Source organism: Neovison vison, chromosome 7 (assembly GCF_020171115.1).
Source record: "Neovison vison isolate M4711 chromosome 7, ASM_NN_V1, whole genome shotgun sequence".
Classification (NCBI taxonomy): domain Eukaryota; kingdom Metazoa; phylum Chordata; class Mammalia; order Carnivora; family Mustelidae; genus Neogale; species Neogale vison.
The window spans coordinates 43562001-43588703 of NC_058097.1; the positions used below are offsets into that span (position 1 = coordinate 43562001).

Below are 26703 nucleotides of genomic sequence, written 5' to 3' on the forward strand. Positions count from 1 at the left end.
ACCCTAGTTATTTTCCCAATGTTAACCAACTTATTTATTCTTCCAGATCTTTTTATATGCATATATAATGTGCTTATGGTAATGTGGGCATAATTAGCTCACTTCAGAGGCTTGTTATGTGGATTCTACAATTGTGCCTATCACATAATAAAGCTTGCTTAGTATTAGACTTTGTCATTATTATATTTTCGATTTTGTTATGGAAAAACCTGTAACTAGTATCCATGTTTTACTGAACATTAAAAATATAATGGAAAAGAGACATTCATGTAAATGAATATAAGTAAAGTTTGACCAACATCTATTTATTATGACAAGAGATAATTCATCTTAAAGAAAAATATGTGATGGTTAAGTATAAGAAGGAAAAATTCATACCAAGGTAAAAATAAAAATTCTTCATAGAAATTTGAATTTTGAGGAATGACAACAGCATCATGACAGCATAAGCCGCCTACCCTCAGTTGACCTCCCCATGATTAACAAGTGAAAGTGCCTCTGTGGTTGTTGTGGAATCCAACCCAAAAGCTAGAGGACCTAAGAGGAGTCTCACCCACATTGAGTAATAAGCTGACAGTCCTTGATACAGGCTGTGAAACCAGACGTGTGAATCAGCTCCAGCCCCTCTTAGCACAATTAAGGGCAAATGTGGAGAGTGCTGAATTAAGCAGATACTCACAAATGAGAGAGCCTTTGTAGATCTCCAGATTTCCTGAGGGGAGAGTCTAGCACTGTGTTGGAAAAAAAGAAGGAGGCGGGGGAGGGGGAGGGAACTTTACCAGTGCCACCCCTGCCCCAGGGTGGCATATTATGGAACTGAACTAGCCAACAATGACTTCTTCCACAGGGGAAAACAGTGGGTGATTGCCTAGCTTTCCTACTTGTGTAGGATGCTGCTGAAGAAACTTGTTTCTCTCTTGCAGCACCCACAGTATTGAGGCAGTACCTGCATGACTGCGGAGAGAAGAGATGGGGCTGTAAGAATATCAGAGTGTATCAAAAGAGTACAATTCCTCCTAGCTGCATTCAGGACTCCAGGAAGAAGCCCACCACAAACCGCTGGGAAAACCTTGCGCAAGGATCCCCCACTTGGCCTGCAGGCATCCTCAGTGCCCCAAACGTTAAACCCACACTCAAGTCTTCAGCTAGATCTTTGTGTATGCTCCCATGTATGGCAGTTAGGGCCAGTTTTGGTAGACCGAGACCATGCAGGTTTTCAGCAGCCAGAGTGGTGAGTTTTAAGCTTGAGAGAAGACAAAGGAGCTTAAGATTTCTGCCACAAGGGGGCAAGAAGCAGGGAGCACATGTATTCCTTATAGGGACAGAGAAAGTCCCAGTTATAAGCAGGACCAATAAAAAGTGTATTTGACCTGAAGGTATCTAGCAATATTTGGAGGAGGTGACTGCTTCAAATGAGAAAACAGCAATGCAAAACTCCAAGAAACATGAGGAATCAATGAAACATGACATCACAGAAAGATTTCAGCAATCCTCTAGTAACTGAACTCAAAGACAGAATTCTGTGATTTACCTGATAATTCAAATTAGCTGCTTTAAAGAAACTCAATGAGCTACAATAAAACATAGAACTGAACAAGCAGGAAAGCAATATATGAATAAAATGAGAAACTCAACAAAGAGAAATAATATAAAAACAAATCCGGAGCTGAAGAATGAATGAAATGAAAAGTGCAATATACAACATCAACAGGAGAAGAGTTCAAGCAAATATAAAAATCAGAGGAATAGAGGATGGGAGCTTTGAAATACCCGAGGCAGAGGAGAACAAAGAAAAAAGGAATGAGAGTAAGGAAGCCTACAAGATGTTTGGGACATCATAAAACAAACAATATAAAGAATAACTCATCTGTTAATGAATTAATATAAAAAGTAAAAAATAGTAACATCAAAAACATAAAAAGGGCAGTAAAAGAGTAGAGCTTTCCTATGTGATTAAAGTTGCTATCCATCAGCTTAAAATGGACTGTTTTATAAGATTTTTTAAAAGACTTATTTATTTTAGAGAGAGAGAACAGGGAGAGGGGCAAAGGGAGAGGGAGAGAAAGACTTTTCTTTCTGTGAAAAGCAGACTTTTCACAGAGTGTGGAGCCTGATGCAGGGCTTGATCCCAGGACCCCAAGATCATGACCTGAGCCAAAATCAAGAGCCAGCCACCTAAATGACCAAGCCACCCAGATGCCCCTTATAACAGGTTTTATGTAAGTCTCAATAACCACAAAGCAAAAATCTGTTGGATTCACAAAAGATAAGTGAGGGGAATCAGAGCACACTGCCATGGAAAAGAACAATGGAACTACAAAATAAGAGAGTTACTAGTAAGATGGCATTAGTCTGCATATTAATAATTTCTCTAAATATAAATGAATTGACTTTACCAATCAAGAGATGTAGAATGACCAGATCGATAAGATTCAACTATATGCTACCTACCAAAAGGCAGTTCAGCTTTAAGGTCATACATAGGCTTTAAGTGAAGAGATGGAAAAAGATATTCCATGGAAGCAGAAAGTGGGATTGGCCTTGCAGTGTTGGCCCATACATATGTAAGATAAAATAGACTTTAAGCCAAAAATTATAATGAGACAAAGATATCATTATAAAATGATAAGTCAATTAGTCAAGAAGATATAACAGTCATAAATGTTTATGCACCTAGCATTGGAACACATAAATATGTTAAGCAAATACTGACAGATCTGAAGGGAGAAATAGGCAAAATGAGAACAGTAGGGGATTTCAATACTTCAAGTAACAGATGGATCACTCAAGCAGAAAATAAATGTAGAAACATTTGACTTGAATCATACATTATATCCCTGAACCTAACAGGCATATATAAAACATTCCAGTCAGTAGCAGCAGCAGAATACTCATCTTCTCAAGTGCATATGGAATATTCTCCAGGATAGATCATATGATAGGTCACAAAACAATTCTTAGGAAATTTAGACTGGCATCATACCAGTATCTTTTCCAGCCACAATGGTATGAAACTAAAAATCAAATAAGAGAAAGCTGGAATTTTTACAAATATGTGGAAACTAGGCAACATATTCCTGAATAACCAATGGGCCAAGGAAGAAATGAAGAGAGAAAAAAAAATCCCCTAACGAATGAAAATGGAAACTCAATAGACATGATGCTGTAAAAGTTTCTTAGAGGGAAGTTTATAGCAATAAATGCATGTGTAAGGGAAAATGGAGGATTTCAAATAAACAACTTTAAATGTCAAGGAACTAGAAAAAGAAGAATAAACTAAGGCCAAAGTTAGCTTCAGAAGGAGTTAACAAAGATCAGAGCTGAAATAAGTCAAAGCAATAGAAAAGATTAGGTAAAATCTGTTTTTGAAAAAGATAAAATTGATAAAACTTTAGCTAAACTAAGAAAAAAAGCAAAAAGGGACACCTGGGGGGCTCAGATGATTAAGGGTCTAGTCTGCATTTGGCTCAGGTCATGATCTCCAGGTCCTGGGATTGAACCCCAGGGCCCAATCAGGCTCCCTGCTCAGTGGGCAGTCTGTTTCTCCCTCTCCGTCTGCCTCTTCTCCACCCCCACTTGTACTCTCAAATGAATAAATAAGGGGTGCCTGGGTGGCTCAGCGGGTTAAAGCCTCTGCCTTCAGCCCAGGTCATGATCCCAGGACCCTGGGATTGAGCCCCACATCGGGCTCTCTGCTCAGTGCAGAGCCTGCTTCTCTCTCTCTCTCTGCCTGCCTCTGTGCCTACTTGTGTTCTCTGTCAAATAAATAAAGTCTTAAAAAAATGAATAAATAAAATCTTAAAAAATAAAAATAAATAAAATTGTTCGAACAACACATTATAAAAAAAAGAAAAGAAAAAGAAGTCAAAATCAGAAATGAAAGAGGAAACATTCTAATGGATACCACAGCAATACAAAAGATCATAAGAGTCTACTATGAACACTTGTATGCTAACAAATTAGATAATGTAGAAGTGGATAAATTCCTAAAAACATATGACCTATCAAAACTGAATTATGAAGAAATTAAAAATCTGGAGAGACCAATTACTATACTAGTAAGGTGATTCAATCAGTCATCAAAAATGTCCAGTGAAGAAAAGCCAAGCACCAGATGGCTTTGCTGTTGAATTTTATCAAACATTTAAAGAATGAGTGCCAATTCTCAAACTCTTAAAACACTGAACAGGAAGGAACACTCCCAAGCTTATTTCACAAGGTTAGCTTTACCCTTATGCCAAAACCAGAGGACACCACAAGAAAAAACTTAGAGGCCAATTGAATATAAATGCAAAAATTCTCAAGAAAATATACTGAGTTCAGTATACTGAATTCAACAGGACATTAAAAGGATCATACACCATGATTAAGTGGAATTTATCCCTGTGATACAAGGATAGTTCAACATAGTCACATCAATAAATGTGATATATACCACATTAATAGAATGAAGAATAAAAATATGATATCTCAACAGGTGCAGAAAAGCATTTGACAAAATACAACATCCTGGGACGCCTGGGTGGCTCAGTGGCTTAAGCCGCTGCCTTTGGCTCAGGTCATGATCTCAGGGTCCTGGGATCGAGTCCCGCATCGGGTTCTCTGCTCAGCAGGGAGCCTGCTTCCCTCTCTCTCTCTCTGCCTGCCTCTCTGTCTACTTGTGATTTCTCTCTGTCAAATAAATAAATAAAATCTTAAAAAAAATACAACATCCTTTCATGATAAAAAAAAACTCAACAGATTCAGGTATAGAAGGAATATTCCTTAAACAATAAAAGCCAAATATGATAAACCCACAGCCACCATCATACTTGACAGTGAAATGTGGAAAGTTTTCCTTCCAGCTCAGGATAACACCAAGATGCCTACTCTCACCACTCCACTCCGATTCAACATAGTACTGGAATCTCTAGCCAGGGCAATCATAGGAGAAAACAAGTATAAGGCATCCAAATTGGATGAAGTGGAATTTTCTCTGTTTAGATGATAAGATCTTATATCGAGAGAATCCTGAGGACTCTACCTTAAAACTGTTAAGCGCTAATAAATAAAGTTTCAGGATACAAAACATACAGAAATGAGTTGTGTTTTTAGGCAGTAGCAACAAAATACCTGAAAAAGAAATTTAAAAAAATCTTATTCACAATAGCATCAGAAATAATAAAACATGTAGAAATAAATTTAACCAATGGGGTGAGCAATCAGTGTGGTGAAAACTACAGGACTGATTAAAGTAATTGAAGAAGACACAAATAAGAGATACCCCATGTTCATGGATCATAAGAATTATTATTGTTAAAATGTTCATTCTTCCCAAAGCCATCTATGGATTCAATGCTGTCTCTGTCAAAATTCAACTGGCATTTTTCACAGAAATAGAAAAACAATCCTAAAATTTATATGGAGCCACAAAAGACCATAAATAGCCCAGGTAATCCTGAGTAAGCAGTACAATGCTGAAGGCATCACACTGCCTAATTTCAAACTGTACTATAAAGCTATAGTAAATAATACTGGTTGATACTGGCATAAAAATGGACATATAGTCCAATGGAACAGAATTGAGAACCCAGGAATAAAACCTTGCATATACAGTCAGCTAATATTTGGCAAGGGAACCTAGAATAATCAATAGGGAAAAGATAATTTCTTCATTAAATAGTGTTGGGAAAATTGGATATTCACATGGAAAAAATGAAATTGGACCCATATCTGTACCACTCACAAAATTAACTCAAAATAGATTAAAGACTTAAACATAAGAACTAAAACCCTAAGCAACTAGAATAAAACAGGAAAAACCTCTTTGACATTGGTCTTGGCAATGATTACTTGGGTATGCCATCAAAACACAAAAATTAAAAAAAAACAGACTTAAACATAAGAACTAATACCCTAAGCACCTAGAATAAAACAGGAAAAACCTCTTTGACATTGTCTTGGCAACGATTACTTGGGTATGCCATCAAAACACAAAACAAAAGCAAAAATAAATATATGGTACTATATAAGTAAAAGTTTCCTGCACAGCAAAAGAAAAAGTCAACAAAATGAAAAAGCAACCTATGGAATGAGAAAAAAAATGCAAATCATATTTCAAAATAAGTTAATATTCAAAATATATAAACACATACAACTCAGTGGTCAAAAAAACCCCAATAAATCTAACTAAAAAATTGGCAGAATCAAGGAGACACTTTCCCAAAGAATAGATAAGATAGGTAGCAGGTACATGAAAAGATGCTCAACATCACTAATCAGGGAAAGACAAATCAAAACCACAGTGAGATTTTTCCCTCACACCTGTTAGAATGGCTATTACCAAGAAGTCGAGAGTTAACAAGTCTTGGTGAGGTTGCAGAGAAAACTAAATCCTTGTGCACTGTTGGTGAGAATGTAAATTTGTACAGCTACTATGGAAAACAATATGGAGGTTCCTTAAGAAATTAAAATAAAACTTCTATAGGATCCAGCAATCCACTTCTGGGTATATCAAAGGAAACAAAAACTGGTATCAATAAGATATCTGTACTTCCAGATTCTTTTTGTAAAGTGCTATATTTCATTTTTTTTCCAATTTATTTATTTTCAGAAAAACAGTATTCATTGTTTTTTCACCACACCCAGTGCTCCGTGCAAGCCGTGCCCTCTATAATACCCACCACCTGGTACCCCAACCTCCCACCCCCCCGCCACTTCAAACCCCTCAGACTGTTTTCAGAGTCCATAGTCTCTCATGGTTCACCTCCCCTTCCAATTTACCCAAATTCCCTACTCTTCTCTAACGCCCCTTGTCCTCCATGCTATTTGTTATGCTCCACAAATAAGTGAAACATATGATAATTGACTCTCTCTGCTTGACTTATTTCACTCAGCATAATCTCTTCCAGTCCCGTCCATGTATATTTCATATTTTAATGCTGTATTTCTTTCCTGTTTCAAGTTTTTATTTTTTTATTTATTTTATTATTTATTTTATTTTATTTTCTATTTCAAGTTTTTATTTAAATCCTAAGTTAGTTAACATATAATGCACTTATTTGTGGAGCATAACAAATAGCATGGAGGACAAGGGGCGTTAGAGAGGAGTAGGGAATTTGGGTAAATTGGAAGGGGAGGTGAACCATGAGAGACTATGGACTCTGAAAAACAGCCTGAGGGGTTTGAAGTGGCGGGGGGGGGGTGGGAGGTTGGGGTACCAGGTGGTGGGTATTATAGAGGGCACGGCTTGCACGGAGCACTGGGTGTGGTGAAAAAATAATGAATACTGTTTTTCTGAAAATAAATAAATTGGAAAAAAACCATATAATGCAATATCAGATTCAGGAGTAGAATTTAGTGATTCATTATTTACATGTAGTATAACACCCAATGCCTTCCTTAATAGCTGTCACCTATTTCGCCCATTTCCCCACCCACCTCCCCTGTAGCAACCCTTGGTTTGTTCACTATACTTAAGAGTCTGCTTTATGGTTTGCCTCTCTCTCTTATTTTTTCCTTCCCCTTTGTTCATCTGTTTGGTTTCTTAAATTCCACATATGTACACTTCCATATTCTTGCAGCATTATCTATAATAGCCAAGATATGGAAACAACCTGAGTCAGTCAATGGATGATGAATGGATAAAGAAGATGTGATACATATATATATACAATAGAGTATCATTCATCCACGAGAAAGAAGGAAATCTTGCTATTTGTGTCAACTTGGATCAACTCTGAGGGCATTATGCTAAGTGAAATAAGCCAGAGAAAGAAAAATACTATAGAACATCAGTCATATGTGGAATCAGAAATAGGCGAATTCATAGAAACAGTATAGTGGTTGTTACCACAGAATGGTGGGAAACATGCAGAGATGTTGGTCAAAGGGTAGCAACTTCCTGTTATGAGATGAATAAGTTCTAGGGATCTAATGTTCAGCATGGCAACTAAATATTGTGAGTAGATTAGGAAATGTCTCACTGCAAAAAAAGCAATGGTAATTATGTTACATGATGGAGGTGTTACCTAACCCTGATGCTAATCATTTTGGAATATATGTGTATCATGTCAACATGTTGTACACCTTAAAGAATATTATAAAGCTGGAATTAAGTTTAAAAATTTAAAAGCTATACAAAAATAAAATCACATCTTTAATTAATAGGGAGAAATTATATTTTATGTATATGTGTGTGGCCTTTATTATTTTGAGGTATTTCTTCACCATACCCCACCTTGTTAAGATTTTTTTTTTATCAGAAATGAATGTTGAATTCTGTCAAATGCTTTTTCTGCACTTCTTGGGATGATTATATGATTTTTATCCTTTATTTTCTTTTTTTTTTTTAAAGATTTTTATTTATTTATTTGAGAGAGACACAGAGAGAGCATGAGAGGGGAGAAGGTCAGAGGGAGAGGTAGACTTCTCATGGAGCTGGGAGCCTGATGCAGGACTTGATCCAGGACTCCGGAATCATGACCTGTGCCCAAGGCCATTTCTTAACCAACTGAACCAACCAGGTGTTATATTCTTTATTTCCTTTTTTTAAAATTATCTAAAATTTAAAAAAAATTTTAGCATAGCAGTATTCATTGTTTTTGCACCACACCCAGTGCTCCATGCAATCCGTGCCCTCTCTAATACCCACCACCTGGTTTCCCCAACCTCCCACCCCCCACCCCTTCAAAACTCTCAGATTGTTTTTCAGAGTCCATAGTCTCTCATGGTTCACCTCCCCTTCCAATTTCCCCCAACTCCCTTCTCCTTTCCATCTCCCTTTGTCCTCCATGCTATTTGTTATGCTCCACAAATAAGTGAAACCATATCATAATTGACTCTCTCTGCTTGACTTATTTCACTCAGCATAATCTCTTCCAGTCCCGTCCATGTTGCTACAAAAGTTGGGTATTCGTCCTTTCTGATGTTCAGTGATTTTAATTCAATTTACAAAACTGTGCAAATATCACCTCAATCCAATTTGCGTTTGCTTCCAATTCCACCTCCAGCCTGTGGCAACCACTAATCTGCTTTTTGTCTCTATACTTTTGCTTCCTTAACAGTCTTGAGCTTCCTATACATAATTATAACATCCTAAACAGAGATCATTTTGTCTCTTTTCCCAAGTGTTTAAATTATCCTATATTCTTATTATTGCATTAATTACAACCTCCAAGACATTAAATAACACGCAAGTGAGTGTCCCTCTCTAGGTAATGATTTTTTTTTCTAAAGATTTTATTTATTTATTTGACAGAGAGAGATCACAAGCAGGCAGAGAAGCAGGCAGAGAGAGAGAGAGGAGGAAGCAGGCTCCCCGCCAAGCAGAGAGCCCGATGTGGGACTCGATCCCAGGATCCCGAGATCATGACATTTGTGACTTAGAGTCTATTTTGTTGATGTAAGTATAGCCTCTCCTGCTTTGTTTTGTTACCATGTCCATGTCTCCACATCACACTTTCAGCCAATGTATGTTCTTAATTCTGAAGTGAGTCTTTTATAGACGGCATTTATTTGGGTCTGGGGTTTTTTTTTTTTTTTTCCAGTCTGTTTTTTCAGCTACTCTATGTCTTTTGGTTGGGAAGTTTAGTCCCTCTACATTTAAAGTAATTATTATTTTTTAATTATTTTACTATTACTATCATTTAACACTACATAAAAAACCAATATTATATGCTGGCCAACTGAATATAAGATTTAAAGTAATTATTAATAGGCAAGGACATTAAATTTTCTTAATCTTTTGTCTTTTTTGTAGTTCTCTTATTCCTCTCTTGTTTTCTTCATTGTAGTTGATGATTTTTTGTACTGATATGCTGTGATTCTTTTCTCTTTGTTTGGTTTACCTACTATATGTTTTTCCTTTGTGGTTACCATGAGGCTTAAATCAAATAATTTATAGTTATAATAGTTACTTTAATCTTCTAACAACTTAACTTCAATTGCATACATAAACTTTACACTTTATTTCTCTCTACACACTTTATGTAATTGATGTTAAATTTTGCTTATTTTATATTGTATTTCCACTAGCAAATTTTATCTGGTTATGGTTTTTCTTAATACTTATATCTTTTAACTGTTTTACTGGTGTTAAGATATACATGACACCATTATGGTATTACAGTATTTTGTCTTTGTCTTTTCCAGTGAGGTTTACATCTTCATATGCCTTTTAAAATTAGTTTCAGAGGTAGAATTTAGTGATTCATCAGTAGCATATAATACCCAGTGTTCCTTACATCAAGTGCCCTCCTTAATGTCCATCATCCAATTATCCCTCCCCCACACACACATCCCCTCCCCTTCAGCAACCCTCAGGTTGTTTCCTAGAGTTCAGCATCTCTTACGGTTTGCTTCCCTCTTAATTTTCATCTTATTTTATTTTTCCTTGCCTTTCCCCATGTTCATCCATTTTGTTTTTTAAATTCCACATATGAGTGAAATGAGATGGTATTTGCCTTTCTCTGACTTATTTTGCTTAGCATCATACCATCTAGTTCCATCCATGTCATTGCAAGTGACAAGATTTCATTCTTTTTGATTCCGTCGTGTGTATGTGTGTGTATATATACACACACACATACATACATACCATATCTTCTTTATCCATTCATCTGTTGATGGACATCTCAGCTCTTTCCATAATTTGGATATTGTGGACATTGCTGCTATAAACATTGGGGTGTCCGTGCCCCTTTGAATCATTATGTTTGTATCATGTTGCTTTTTAAATTCATTTCATTAAAACTGTAAAATGTCCTTTACCATTTCTTATAAGACAGGTCTTCTGTCTTATAACACACAATCTTATAACACAGAATTTGTGTTATTTCTTGACACATTGCTTCTTCATAGATTCACACCCACCTGTTACTGCGCACGTGTGTGTGTGTGCACGCGCGCATATGTGTGTGTGTGTGTGTGTGTGTGTGTGTTTAAGACTATTTTTTAAGAGAAGTCTTAAGTTCACAGCAAAATTGAGAAGGTACATATATTTCCCATATACTCTCCGGCCTTACATGTATAGCCACCCCCATTATCAACATCCCTCACCAGAGTAGAACATTTGTTATAACCTACATTGCCATATCATCACCCAAAGTCCACAGTTTCTGTGAGGGCTAGTTCTTGATGTACATTCTGTGGTTTAGGACAAATACATAATGACATATATCCATTGTTATAGCATCCAGTGGGGTTATTTTCACTGCCCTAAAAATCTGTATTCTGCCCATCTTTCTCCCATTGCCTATCTCTCTCACTGCCCTAAAAATCTGTATTCTGCCTATCTCTCTCCCACTGCCACAGCTCGTGGTAATCACTGATATTTTTACTGTCTCTAGTTTTGCCTTTTCTAGAATGTCATATAATTGGAGTTACATACAGAATATAGTCTTTTTATATTGGCTAAGTCTTTCACTTAGTAAAATGCACTTACAAGTCCTACATATCTGTTCCTGTCTTGATAGTTCATTCCTTTTTAATACTGAATAATATTGTATTTTCTCAATGTACTATAATTTATTTACCCATTCATCTATTGAAGGACATCTTGTTTTTTTTCCAAGTCTTGGAATTTCTGAATAAAGCTGCTATGAACCTCCATTTGCAGGTTTCTGTGCGGACGTAAATTTTTTTTTTTTACCCCTTTGGGTGAAAAAGGAGTACTTTTTTACTCCTTTGGGTACCCAGAAGCCCAATTTCTTGATTGTGTGTTAAAAGTATATTTCATTTTATAAGAAACGACCAAAGTATGTGAACCATTTTGCATTTCCATTAGTAATGAATGAAATTTCCTGTAATTTTTCATTCTCACCAGCATTTGGTGTTCTCAGTGTCCAAGATTGTGTCCATTGTAATAAGTGTACTGTAGTATCTCCATGTTATTTTAATTTGCACTTCCCTGTTGACATGATGTAGAGCATTATTTCATGGACTTATTTTCTATCTGCATATCTTCTTTGATGAGATTTCTATTAAGGTTTGGCCCACATTTTTAAATGTGGTTGTTTATTTTCCTATTGAGTTTAAAGTGTTTTAAAAAATATTTTGGACAATAGTCTTTTATCAGATTGCCTTTTGCAAATACTTTCTCCCACTCTGTGACTTGTGTTCTCATTCTCTTGAAATCATCTTTCAACAGAACAGTTTTTAATTTTAATGAAGTCCAGCTTATCAGTTATTTCTTTCATGGATCACACCTTTGGTGTTATATCTAGAAATTCATCACCAAACCCAGAATCTTCTAGACTTTATATTATGTTAACTTCTAGGAGTTTGATAGTTTTACATTTTACATATAAATCTGTTGTCCATTTTAAGTTAATTTTTGTACAAGATACTCTATCTAGATTCATTTTGCATGTGGATGTGCAATTTTCCCAGCACCATTTGTTGAAAAGTCTGTGGTTCCATTATATTTCTTTTGCCCCTTTCTCAAAGATCAGGGATTATATGATTTTATTTATGTGTAACACTTTCTGAACTACATTATTCCATTGATCTTTTTTACTGAATAAATTTGAGATATAACATGCCTAAGTTTAAGGTGTACAGTGTATTAGTTTCTTACATTTTTGTATTGTAATATGATGGCCAATGTAGCAATATTTATCCCATAATTATAGTATAATATTATTGTCTATATTCATTATACTGTGCATTGGATTTCTGTGGCTTATTTACTACTGACTGCAAGTTTGTACCCTTAAACATCTTTGTTCTTTTTGTTTTAAAGATTTTATTTATTTGACAGACAGAGATCACAAGTAGATGGAGAGGCAGGCAGAGAGAGAGGAGGAAGCAGGCTCCCCGCTGAGCAGAGAGCCCGATGTGGGGCTTGATCCCAGGACCCTGAGATCATGACCCGAGCCAAAGGCAGAGGCTTTAACCCACTGAGCCACCCAGGCGCCCCTTAAACATCTTTGTTCTTATCCACTCCCACCATCCCCTTGTACCCATTTTACTCTATTTTTTACACACTTAGTTTTTTTAGGTTCCATATATTAAGTGATATCACACAGTAATTGTCTTTGACTTGTCTCTTTTAGAATAATGTGCTTAGGGTTCATCAACGTTGTTGCAAATAGAAGGATATTCTTTCTCACAACTGAGTAATATTCCATTGTGCGTACCACATCTTTTCTATCTGTTCATTCATTGAGGGGTATTTGGGTTGGTTCCATATTTTAGCTATTGCAAACAATGCCGCAATAATCATGGGATTGAGTATACGCAGTCAAATTCTGTTTTCATTTTCTTTGGCTGTATACCCAGCCTCTTGTTGGATTGATTCCTTTATTGTAACATAATGCCCTTCTTTGTATCTTGTTACAGTCTTTTTTCAAAAGTCTATTTTGTTAAATATAAGTATTGCTACACTGTTGTTTTGTTGTTGTTGTTTCACTTCCATTGAAATGCAATAGATTTGTCAATGTTAATTTTCTATTCTGGTACTCTACTGAATTCATTTATCATTTCTACCATTTTTTTTTGGTGGAGTCTTCAGGGTTTTCTATGTGGTATCATGTCATCTGCAAAGAGTGAAAGTTTTATTTCTTCCTTAACAACAGGATGCTTTTATTTCTTTTTGTTATCTGATTACTGTAGCTGGGACTTCCAGTACTGTCTTGAATAAAAGTGGTAAGAATGGACATCCTGATCTTAAAGGAAAAACTCAGTTTTTCCCCATTGAGGATAATGTTAGCTTTTCGTGAATGGCCTTTATTTTATTGAGGTATGTTCCCTCTATCCCTACTTTGTGAGGGCTTTTATCATAAATGGATGTTGTACTTCATTAAATGCTTCTTCTACATCTAATGAACTGATCATATAGTATTTATACTTTCTCTTTGATACAATATATCACATTTATTGATTTATGAATATTGAACCACCCTTGCATCCTAGGGATAAATCCTACTTGATTGTGGTAAATGGTTTTTAAAATGTATTGTTGGATCAAATTTGCTAGTATTTGTTGAAGATTTTTACATCTATGTTCATTAGGGATACTGGCCTGTAATTCTCTTTTTTAGTGATATCTTTGTCAGGTTTTGGTATGAGGGTAATGCTGGCCTCATAGAATTAATTTGTAAGCTTTCCTTCCTCTTCCATTATTTGAATTAGCTTGAGAATAGGTATTAACTCTTCTTTAAATCTTTGGTAGAATTCAACTGTGAAACCATCTGGTCCTAGACCTTCTGTTTGTTTGGAAATTTTTGATTAGTGATTCAATTTATTTGCTGGTAATCAGTCTATTCAGATTTTCTATTTATTCCTGATTCAGTTTTAAGAGGTTCCCCCTCCCTTTCCCTTCCTTCTTTTCCTTTCTCTTTTCTTTGTTTTTTTTCTTTTCTTTCTTTCCTTCCTTCCTTCCCTTCCTCCCTCTCACCTACCCTGTATCCCTCCTTTCTTCTCTTCCTTCCTTCCTCTTTCTCTTTCTCTCTCTCCTGCTCCCTTCCTCCCACCCTCCCTCCCTTCCTTCCTTCTTTCCTTCCTTCCTTTCTCTCTCTCACTCTCTCTCTCTCAGAGGTTATATGTTTCTAAGAATTTATCCATTTCTCCTAGGTTACCCAATTTGTTGGTATGTAATTTCATATAATATTCTCTTACAATCCTTTGCATTTCTGTGGTGTTGGTTGTTATTTCTCCTGTTTCATTTCTAATTCTTTAAGTTCTCTCTCTCTCTCTCCCTTCCCCCGGTCCTCCCTCCCTCCCTTTGATGAGCTTGGCTAAAGGTATATCAATTTTGTTGATCTTTTCAAAGAACCAACTCTTGGTTTTATTGATCCATTATATTTGTTTGTTTATTTGTTTTTAGTTTCTATTTCATTTATTTCTGCTCTAGTCTTTATTATTTCATTTCTTCTATTGGTTTTAGGTCTTGTTTGTTCTTTTTCTGCCTCCTTTAGGTGTAAGATTAGGTTGTTTATTTGAGATCAGTGGAGAGCCTGCTTCCTCCTCTCTCTCTCTCTCTGCCTGCCTCTCTGCCTACTTGTGATCTCTGTTTGTCAAATAAATAAATAAAATCTTTAAAAAGACCTGAGCCAAAGGCAGAGACTTTAACCCACCTAGCCACCCAGGCCCCCCTTGATATTAGTTCTCTCTGCCTCTTGAATCTAGATGTCTGTTTCCTTCCCCATATAGGGAAGTTTTCAGCTTTTTCTTCAAATAAATTTTCTGCCACCTCTTTTCTCCTTCTTCTGGGACTCCTATAATACAAATGTGATTACATTTGATGAACTCACTGAGTTCCCTAAGTCTATTCTTTTTTTAAAAAAAGATTTCCTTTATTTATTTGTCAGAGAGAGAGAGAGAAAGAGAGCACAGGCAGAGTGGCAGGCAGAGTCAGAGGGAGAGGCAGGCTCCCTGCGGGGCAAGGAGGCCAATGTGGGACTCGATCCCAGGACGCTGGGATCATGACCTGAGCCAAAGGCAGCTGCTTAACCAACTGAGCCACCCAGGCGTCCCCCTAAGTCTATTCTTGTGTTGCATAATTCTTCCTTTTCTCTTTTTTTCAGCTTCATTACTTTCCATTACTTTTTCTTCTATATCATGTATTCATTCCTCTGCTTCTCTCAGCCTGATGTTCGTTACATCATACGTGTTTCTAATCTCTTATTGCACTCTTCATCTGTGATTAATTCCTTTTTAACTCTTTACCTCTGTTCTAAGTGTCTCATTGATGTCTTCTGTTCATTTCTTATGCCTAGTGGTGATTGTTGTTTCTCCATCAGGTATATTATTTATACCATTTCATTTACATCCCTTTCCCTGGCCTTATCTTATTCTTTCATCTGGGATAAATTCTTCTATCTTTGTGTTTTCTCTAGGCATCTGCCTTCTTGTCAATGTTAGAAAGCCAGTTATATCTTCTGCTCCTGAAAGTAATGATTTTCTGAACGAGGTCAAGTAGTGCTTAGGGCCTGGTGCTTCAGGAAGATCTCTGGCATGTGCTGAGTATGCTCTGCTGTTGTGTTTTGGCTGCTCTATCCTTCAGGCCAGTCATCTGCAGAGACTCTCTTTGCCTGCAGTGAGCAGTGTTTGGCCCCTGGCCTCAATATAATAAGTTTTAATTAGGTGTGCTCTGGTGTGCTTGTGAAATTGGAACTGACACTACTTCCACCAGAACTGATGTCCTGCAGAACTCTCTGGTTGGGAGACATGGTGTCGTCTGGGGTCTGTCCTGGTCTTCTGGGGGAGGGACCAGCTACACTAGGACTGAGGCAGGCATGACTGAGAAGGGCAGTCTCTCCCACACACAGGGGGCTCGGACTTGGTGTTTTCAAGTTGGGCAGCCAGTAGTAGAGCGTGGTGCCTCCCATGGTTGGCTCTGTGTTTATGCTGAGGGGCAAGGGAGGGAAATGGTACTGGCCATTTGTTTATAGAGAGGTGTCTCTGTGAATGCTGTGTCTTATTGATGCACTGAGCAGAGTGAATAGTCTCCCCACTCTGTGTCCCAGGAGTTCTTCAAATCACTGTTTCTGTGCTATCTGTCCCTGGGTCATTTGCCTGCCTTCTCTCCAGGAATAGCACGGAGCCCACCAGACTCTATCCCAGCCAAGTCTGCTGATTTTAAAAACTCCAGGCTTTAAGCTCCACTGATTTCAAGAACTCCTAAAATTCAGCCCCTCTTTTTTCCTAAGCCAATGGCCTTGGGGAAACTTTTTCCTTGTGTGTTCCCTTGTGTGCTCCTCGCTCTCACACTTCTTTATGATTATGGCTCCCTCCCCTCTGCAGCACCAACGATCTGTTTCTCACACAAAGCATGTCCCCATACTTCTACCTTCTTCAATGTGCCCTCTTTTCTTCCTTTAGTTGTGTAGTTTGTTCTGTCTGTCTTCAGGTTGATTTCTGGAGTATTTAGGATGATTTGATAGTCATCTACTTGTGTTCATGGGACCAGGTGAGCCTAGGATTCTCCTACTATGCCACCATATTTATCTGTCTGTGATTCTATTGAGAATTTTATCACGAATGCATAGATTTTGTTGAAAGCATTTTCTGAATCTTTTGATATGATCATGGGATTTTTTTAAAAGATTTTATTTATTTATTTGCCAGAGAGAGATCACAATTAGGTAGAGAGGCAGAGAGAGAGGGGGAAGCAGGTTCCTCACTGAGCAGAGAGCCCGATGCGGGACTTGATCCCAGGACCCTGGGATGATGACCTGAGCCGAAGGCAGAGGCTTTAATCCACTGAGCCACCAGGTGCCCCGTGATCATGGGATTTTAATTTTTTAGTCTGTTCATGTGGTGGATCACATTAATTTATTTTCAAGGTTTGGACCAACCTTTCATACCTGGGATAAATCCTATTTTGTTGTGCTAAATAATTCTTTTTATATATTCTTGGATTCGGTTGCTATTATTTAGTAAGGATTTTTATATCTACGTTCATGAGAAATACTGGTCTGCAGTTTTCTTTCTTTCTTTCTTTGGTAATGTTTTGTCTGGTTTTGGTGTTAGATTAATATTGGCTTCAGAATGACTTAGGAAGTAATCCTTCTGCTTTTATCCTCTGAAAGACATTATAGAGAATGAGAACAATTTCTTCCTCAATTATTTGAGCGAATACATTTGAGTGAATGTATTTGTGAATACATTTGAGGCTGGTGCTTTCTGTTTTTGAAGTTTATGAATTATTGACTCAATTTCATTTATAGACTTAACACCTATTCAGATTGTCTGCTTTATCTTGTATGGGTTTTGGCATACTTTATCTTTCTTTCTTTCTTTCTTTAAGATTTTATTTATTTATTTGACAGACAGAGAGACAGTGAGAGAGGGAACATAAGTAGGGAGAGTAGAAGAGGGAGAAGGAGGCCTTCCGCTGAGCAGGGAGCCTGATGCAGGGCTCCATCCCAAGGTCCTGGGATCACGACCTGAGCCGAAGGCAGATGCTTAATGACTGAGCCACCCAAGTGCCCCAGCATACTTTATCTTTCAAATAATTATTTCATTTCATCTATTTATCAAATCTGTATGCATAATTGTTCATAGTATTATTTTATTATCTTTTCATATTTATGCAATATATAGTGCTATCCCCTCTTTCATTTATGATATTAGTAATTCATGTCTCCTGTATTTTTTCTTAGTTAGTCTAGCTAGAGGCTTATTTATTTTATTGATCTTTTAAAAATATCCTTTGGTTTTGTTGTCTTGCTCTCTTATTATTTTTTTTCTCCTTCCTTTGGATTTTTTAAAAGATTTTATTTATTTATAAATAAAATTTATTTATAAATAAAATTTATTTATAAATTACAAAGAGAGATCACAAGTAGGCAGATAGGCAGGCAGAGAGAGAGAGGAGAAAGGAGGCTCCCCGCCAAGCAGAGAGCCCAATGCGGGACTTGATCCAAGGACCCTGAGAGCATGACCTGAGCTGAAGGTAGAGGCTTAACCCACTGAGCCACCCAGGCACCCTTCCTTTGGATTTAATTTGTTCTTTTTCTAGTTTCTTAAGATGGAACTTCGATTTTTGGTTTCAGACTTTTCTTCTTCTCTAATAGATATGCTAATTGCTATAAATTCCCATCTGGGCACTGCTTTTTCTGCATCCCATAAATTTTGATAGTACTGTGTTTTCATTTTCATTTAATTAAAATATTTTAAAATTTCTCTTGAACATTCTTCTCTGACCTATTAGAAGTATGTTGTTTAATCTTCATATATTTTGGGATTTTCTAATTAGCTTTCTGTTAGTCAATTTCTAGTTTAATACCATTGTTATTTTAGAGTAGACATTGTCTGATTTCTATTCTTTTAAGTGTTAGGGTATATTTTGTGGCCCAGAATCACCTATCTCGGTGAATGTTCCATGTGAGCTTGAAAAGAAGATAATATTTTTTAATAATGCAAGCCCAGGAGTCCTTTGTGAAAAGATTCTCAAGTATGACTTTTTGCCTATTGTACAAGTGACAAACTATGATACATTTGTGGCAAATTATAACTTACTACTAATCTCAATAAGAAAAAAACACTAACTTCATTAAGAACTGGCTAGAATATAAAAAAATAATTCATACTATAGGAACTGCAGTAAGAACTAGGCAGAAGTAGTCAACCTTATAATATTATAAAAATAATTATCAACATTATTTGAAATGTAAATGAGAACTTCCATTTTTACTTCTCATATTGACAACAATATAGAAATTAGGTATTAGTGTGAGAATATTCTCACACCCTCCTGGTGGGCAGGATTAGTTGGTAGGTACTGCCTCACTAGGGTTCAGTTGGAAATTTCCAAATGTAAGATTCAGTAGGACTTCATCAAACTAAAAATCTTCTGTGTATCAATGGAAACAGTTGACAAAATGACAAGGCAATATATGGAATGAGAAAAAATATTAGCAAACCATATATCTGATAAGCCATTAATATCCAAAATATATAAGGATTTATATAACCCAATAGCAAAAAAAACACCCCCAAAACCCCCAAATACCCTGTTTTATAAATGGGAAAAGGACCTGAATAGACATTTTCCCAGAAAAGACAACTAATGGCCAGCTGGCATATAAAAAGTGCTTAACATCAACAATCACTAGAGAAAGTTGAAGATTGCAATGAGAGATCATCTCATACGTGTTAGGATGGCTTTTACCAAAAAGACAACAGATAAGTGTTGGTGAAGAAGTGGAGAAAAAGGAACATTTTTACACTGTTGGTTGAAATATAATGTGGTACAGCCATTATGGAATACAGTGTGGAGATTTCTCAAGAAATTAAAAATTGAACTACTATGTGATTCAGCAGTCCTACCTCTGGGTACAAATACTAAGAAATCAAAATCAGTATCCTGAAGATATATCTGGACTGCCATGTTCATTTTCACTGCAGCATCATTTATAATAGCCAAGGTATGGAAACAACCTAAGTGTCCACTCATCAGTGATAAGTGATGAATGGATAAAATAGATGTGAGGTATCTTTATAGACATCTAAACAGATAGATGATAGATAGATAGATAGATAGATAGGCAGACAGTGACATATAGTGAAGATTCAGTATCTTCACTGTGACATATAGTGAAGATATAGTGAAGAAGGAAGGAAATCCTTCCACTTGCAAAAACATGGATGGTATCTAGAAGACATCATGCTAAGTGAAATTAGCCAGAGAAAAGCAAATACTGTAATGATCTCACTTATGTGTGAGATTAAAAAAAAGAGTCCAATTCACTTAAAAAGAATAAAGTGGAGGTTGCTAAGAACTGGGTTGGAGGAGGTGGGGATATGCTGGTCAAAGGGTACAGGCCTTCAGTTATAGATGAATAAACTCTGGGAATCTAATGTACCTCATGATGATTATACTTAATCATACTGTGTTATGTACTTGAAATTTGCTGGAAGTGTAGACCTTGGGGTGTCTGGTTGGTTCAATTGGTAAGCATCTGCCTTTGGCTCAGGTCATGATCCCAGGGTGCTGGGATCTGCTCAGCAAGGAGTCTGCTTCTCCCTCTCCCTCTGCCCCTCTCCCCTGCTTGTGCTCTCTCCCTCTCTTTCTCTTAAATAAATAAAATCTTAAAAAAAAGGGTAGACCTTAAGTGTTCTCACCACACACACACACACACACACGGTAACTATGTGAGGTGATGGATGTGTTAATTAACCCAATTGTGGTAATCATTTCACAAAGTATACATATGTCAAATCATCACGTTATACACTTTAAGCATATATAATCCATTTGTCGATTGTACGTCAATAAACTGAAAAATCTGGTTTAAATAAAATAATTACTATATGTTGGCTAACTGAATTTAAATAAAATAAATAAAAGAATAAAAAACAACAAAATAGAAAAGGTACATAGGAGATACATATTTGATTCTTTGCTTCTCTAGAAATGATTTATACAACCATACATTTGTGTGAATTTTGGCTGGATAAATGACTCTAGTCAACAGTTCATTCCCAGTATTGCAAAATTTGTTACATTTTAAATTTTGTTTTATTTCTTCAGGGCACTATTTTTTTTAAAGATTTTATTTATTTACTTATTTGTCAGAGAGATAGCACAAGTAAGCAGAGGGGCAGGCAGAGAGAGAGAAGCAGGCTCTCTGCTGAGAAGGGAGCCCAATGTGGGGTTCGATCCCAAGGCCCTAGAATCATGATCTGAGCTGAAGGCAGCCACTTAACCAACTGAGCCACCCAGGTGCCCCTTCAGGACACTATTTTGCAGAACATTGTGTTTCTATTTTCTGGTACCTTTCATGTGACCTGCTTTCTATTGTTGAAAACATCAGGATCTTCTTTATATTCTTACTATTCCAAAATTTTATCCTCTCATACCCTTCCAAGAGTTTACTAATTATTTATAACTTGATTTTTCAAGGGGGAAAGGGACGTGTAAGGGTATTTCTCTTTACTGAGAATATACTATATACCAGATAGCTGTTTAACTGGATATTCCTCTTAATTGGATTTAGTATAATTTTAAATGAGAATGGATCTTGGAATTTCTCTCATTGTGCACAGGAGTTTTTATCTGCAGGAGTTGGGTTATGTGAGGCCTGCTCATTGATTAAAACTAACTCTAGTTTTCAACCACATCACAGGTATTGAGCCTAACCGGTTTGTGCTCCATTTCTCTCCTTCTCTGTAAAACTCACCTTTATTTCTCCTTTTATGTTTCTCATCTTTCCTACCTTGAAGTCATTTATTTTCATTACATGAGTGTAACTCAGAGCCTTTTTTTTTTCAGGGATTTCTGATATTCAGGGATGTGTCTATAGACTTTTCTCAGGAAGAGTGGGAATGCCTGGACTCAACTCAAAGGAATTTATACAAATATGTAATGTTGGAGAATTATAGCAACCTGGTCTCAGTCGGTAAGTATACCTTTGTCCAAAAAGTCTAGTGCCCTTTGGAACATTTGCTTCCCCTGAGAAGACTTTCTCAACTCCTTTCATATATCCTATCCATTTCTTCTCCCTGTTCCAACAGACATGATTTGAGCTTTGTAGAGTTGGGAATGTATAGCTTCATTGGACCTAAGGCTAAAGCTCCACCTTCTCTGCTTTTTTGTGGCCCTTCCAATTTATTTGCTGATCACAGAATAGGATTTGTGTCCTGGGACACCTACAACCTAAAAAGTCTCCTTTCTTCTGAGTAGGTCTTTGCATTCCTAAGCCAGATGTGATCTCGTTGTTGGAGCAAGGCAAGGAGCCTTGGAGTGTTTTTGACAGTGAGCTGACAAGAGGCTTGTACCTAGGTAAGTGACTGACGATTATATAAGGGAAAAGGAATGTAGGATCTAAACCTGTTCAGTGAAGAGACCACATCTTTGAGATATTTGGAGGAATCTCCCCTAAAAGGCCTACAACTATTAAGAAAAGTAAAGTTATCATGAACTTCCAAATGCCCACACCTTCTCCCTGATACTATTCATGCTTCTTTTCTCTCATATTTTCTGCCTATTCTTGTAGGTGATTCTAATGAGAAACATCTACTTTTAAGTAAGATCTAATTCCCATTCCCTAGTTCTCTCTCTCTTTCCTTTTGGTCTATACACGTGTCACTCCTTTAAACATTTTGGTATTAAATATGTTCAGGTTCATGTATTCATTCTTTCAGCCAAAATTTCATTATATTCTATGTTATAGAGAATATTTTTATTTTCTTTAAAAAATATTTTATTTATTTATTTATTTGACAGAGAGAGAGAGATCACAAGTAGACAGAAAGGCAGGCAGAGAGAAGGGGGAAAGCAGGCTCTCTGCTAAGCAGAGAACCTGATGTAGGGCTCAATCCCAGGACCCTGAGATCATGACCTGAGCCGAAGGCAGAGGCTTAACCTACTGAGCCACCCAGGCACCACTGAAGAATAATTTTCTGGGAGATATAGATATTATAAAATATATCAGCTACTAAGAAACTTATAGCCTAGGGTTTGAGAAAAGTAGGTGATGGGGATTAAGGAGTGCATTTGCTGTGATGAACATGGGGTATTACATGCAGGTGTTGAATCACTATATTACACACCTGAAATTAATACTACACTGCATTTTAACTCACTGAAACTTAAATAAAAAACTTTTAAAAATACATAAAAATCTTTCAAAATGTAGAATTAATTGTAATTGTAAAATTAATTGCAGTTCAAATACCACAACCACGAAAAATGGCTAAAGATCGAAAAGTGGAAAAGCCTCACAGAGCTATAATGGATGGTTGGAGTCTTGGGAGTGATTTCAGTCACCATGGTAGAGTTTTGGGTATAAAAGTTATGTGCTTGCAGTGGGATAGCAGAGGTTGCAAACAAGAAGAGATTGAGGCGAAGGAGGAGGATCAAGCAATTGCGTGATGCATGTAATCATCATAAAACAGAATGGGAGAGAAGGAAAAGGTCATAAACATGGATGATTCATAATAGAGGGCACAGTAAGTACAAAAGTCCTGAGGCAGGCAGTCTCATTGTGTATAAGGAGCCCAAAGGTGGCCAGTATGGGGGCAGTGAGTAAACAAAGAGGAGAGAATCTGTGATCTTTGATCAGAAAGATATATGCTGGAAAGAGTCATTTTATAATGACCTTGTAAACTGTGGTTGAACTTTTTCTGAGTGAGATGGAAATAAGTAGATTTAAGCAGAGCTGTGACATGATTAGATTTTTATTTTTCAAAAATACTATTTTTTCCTATTTACAGAAGAGGAAACTGAGACAGAGACACTTGAAGTAACCTGTCCAAGGTCAACAACTAGTAAGAGTTAGAAATAAGTTATATGTCTCTTAGCTCCTAAGCTATTTTTCCTCTCCAAGTTAAATCAAAGGGGAGTAGATATAGTGGACATGATTTCATCTGAAATGCAGGTGAACAGATAGAAGTTAACTTTTTAAAATCAATTGTTAAGTGAGTTTTTAGGTCCCGTATATAGTCAACCATAGCACACATACTACATGCATTTATATTACATATAAACATTAGATGCATATAAATGCATCATGAATTTTCTCTAAAACACTACATCATATACCTTCCTTTCTTAACAATCTTTTAGATATATCAATATTATAATATGAATATACTTAGATAATGAGGTTGTCTTCCAGATTCTTCCAATTTCAATTTCTTTTTTTTCCAATTTATTTATTTTCAGAAAAACATTATTCATTATTTTTTCACCACACCCAGTGCTCCATGCAAGCCGTGCCCTCTATAATACCCACCACCTGGTACCCCAACCTCCCACCACCCCGCCACTTCAAACCCCTCAGACTAGTCTGAAAAACAATTTCTTTTTTTTAAGATTTTATTTATTTGACAGAGAGAGACTCAGGGAGAGGGGAAGCACAAGCGGTGGGGGGGGGAGGGATAAGCAGGCTTCCCACTGAGCAGGGAGCCTGATGTGGAGCTTGATCCCGGACCCTGAGATCATGACCTGTGCCAAAGGCAGAGGCCTAACCCACTGAGCCACCCAAGGGCCCTCCAATTTGAATTTCTAATTGAAACTTTCTTTCTTCTATACATTCTTTTGTAAATAAATTTTTCTCATATTTTTGATTGATTTTTTTAAAGACAATTTTAAAGGTTTTTTTCCAGCCATGTATATAATGCATATGTTCAATTTTTTGCATCACCTTCAGGAATGTGTACCTTATTTAAAAAAGATTTTTTTTTCCAATTTATTTATTTTCAGAAAAACAGTATTCATTATTTTTTCACCACACCCAGTGCTAAAGATTTTATTTATTTATTTGAGACAGAGAGAGAGAGAGAGAGAGAGAGACAGAGATAGTGACAGTGATAGCGAAAGAGAGCACAAGCAGGGAGGAGAGGGAAAAGTAGGCTCTCCACTGAGAAGGGAGCCTGGGGGGTGGGAAGGGCTCCATCCCAGAGCCCTCATGACCTGAGCCAAATGTAGATGCATAACCAACTGAACCACCCAGGCACCCCAAATTTGCACCTTTTTAAAAATAAATTATTCTATGTTGTTTTAATCTTGGAATCAAGAACAATATTTTGCCTATTTTTTGTTGTTTTTCAAAATAATATTTTTAATAGTGAAAGACAAATTGTCCTGTAATGTTTTACATTCAGGATTTATCTAATTGCAACCCCATGATTAGATTCACATTAGGCAATTTTATCTGATCTGATATTTAATTAAGTTTGTACACGTAAGAAAAAAAGATCTGGGGTACCTGAGTGGCTCAGTTGGTTAAGCAACTGCCTTTGGCTCAGGTCATGATTCTGGAGTCCCGGGATGGAGTCCCACATCAGGCTCCCTGCTCGCTGGGGAGTCTTCTTTTCCCTCTGACCTCTCCCCTCTCAATCTTTCTCTCTCTCATTCTCTCTCTCTTAAATAAATAAAATATTTAAAAATAATAATGAAAAAAGATATTTATTTTTTAGAGAGAGATGGAGCTCAAATGGGAGGAGCAGAGGGAGAGGAAGAGAAAATCCCTAGCAGACTCTGAAGGGAGTGCAGAGCCCAATGTGCAGCTCATCTCAGGACCCTGAGATCACAACCTAAGCCAAAACCAAGAGTCAGATGCTTAATTGACTGTGCCACCCAGGCTCCCCTAGGGTCATGCACTTCTTAATTCATTATACCAGGAGACAAAGTCAAGTCTTCTCATTACAGTGATGATAATTTTGATCAGGTGGTGGTTGAAGATGACTACCAGGTCTTTCATTGGAAAGGTACATTTCCCCCCTTATCACTACTAAATAATCTGTGCAGTGATACTTGGAGACTGTATAATTGTCCTGTATAAATCTTTTACCCAAAATGTTTGGTATTCATTGGTTCTTATTCAAAACAAATTACACTGAGCTTTGGGAAAAGTGAATTTCTAATTATATCACATCTTTTCTGCATTTATTAGTTGGTCTTGCTTTGTTTAAAAAAAACAAAGCTTCTCCTCTCCACTTTTGTTGAGAAACACTACAGATTCATTGATTCTTTTTTTTCATTGATTCTTTTAAAAATCAATATCTTATAACCAATTATAATCATTCTTCTTTTTTTAAATTTTTTTAAAAGATTTTTAATGTATTTATTTGACAGAGAGAGATCACAAGTAGGCAGAGAGGCAGGCAGAGAGAGAGAGAGGAGGAAGCAGGCTCCCTGCTGAGCAGAGAGCCCGATGCGGGACTCGATCCCAGGACCCTGAGATCATGACCTGAGCCGAAGGCAGTGGCTTAACCCACTGAGCCACCCAGGCGCCCCTCATTCTTCTTTTTGATGATTAAACTGTCATTCATAGTTGGCCATTGAAAGCCCCTTGCAGCTGGCTTCTGCATCCTTTTTCACGTATGCATGAGTCTTTAAAGACCTTCTTGTTTTCTGGCACAAAAATATGTTCCAATCTCATCTTGTATTTTTCTTTCCCCCAACTTGGAATAAGCCAACTCATTACGAAGCCTTAGTTTCTTTTATTAGGAAATGGTGTTCATTGACCAGTATGTCAATGCATTCATTACTACTGGATTGTCATTACTTTTATATCCATTAAGTAGAAAGAGACAGAGAACATACATTTTAGGGATGCCTGGGTGGTTCAGTTGATTAAGCCGCTGCCTTTGGCTCAGGTTATGATCCCAGAGTCCTGGGATCGAGTCCCGTATCAGGCTCCTGGCTCGGCAGGGAGCCTGCTTCTCTCTCCGCCTCTGCCTGCAACTCTGCCTGCTTGTGTGCTCTCTCTCTCTTTCTCTCTCTCTCTCTGACAAATAAATAAATAAATAAATAAAATCTTAGAAAAG

The 26703-nt window shown here is 36.9% G+C and overlaps 1 protein-coding gene across 1 annotated transcript in view; it reads left to right on the plus strand.

Annotated features, from left to right (window-relative positions):
- The window catches only part of LOC122911597 (zinc finger protein 420), a 186268-nt gene that overhangs the window by 28285 nt on the left and 131280 nt on the right, over nucleotides 1–26703 (plus strand). The window contains exons 3-4 of the mRNA XM_044256441.1: nucleotides 21701–21827; nucleotides 22112–22198. Of these exons, the coding sequence (XP_044112376.1) occupies nucleotides 21701–21827; nucleotides 22112–22198 (214 nt within the window). The remainder of the gene's footprint in view (nucleotides 1–21700; nucleotides 21828–22111; nucleotides 22199–26703) is intronic.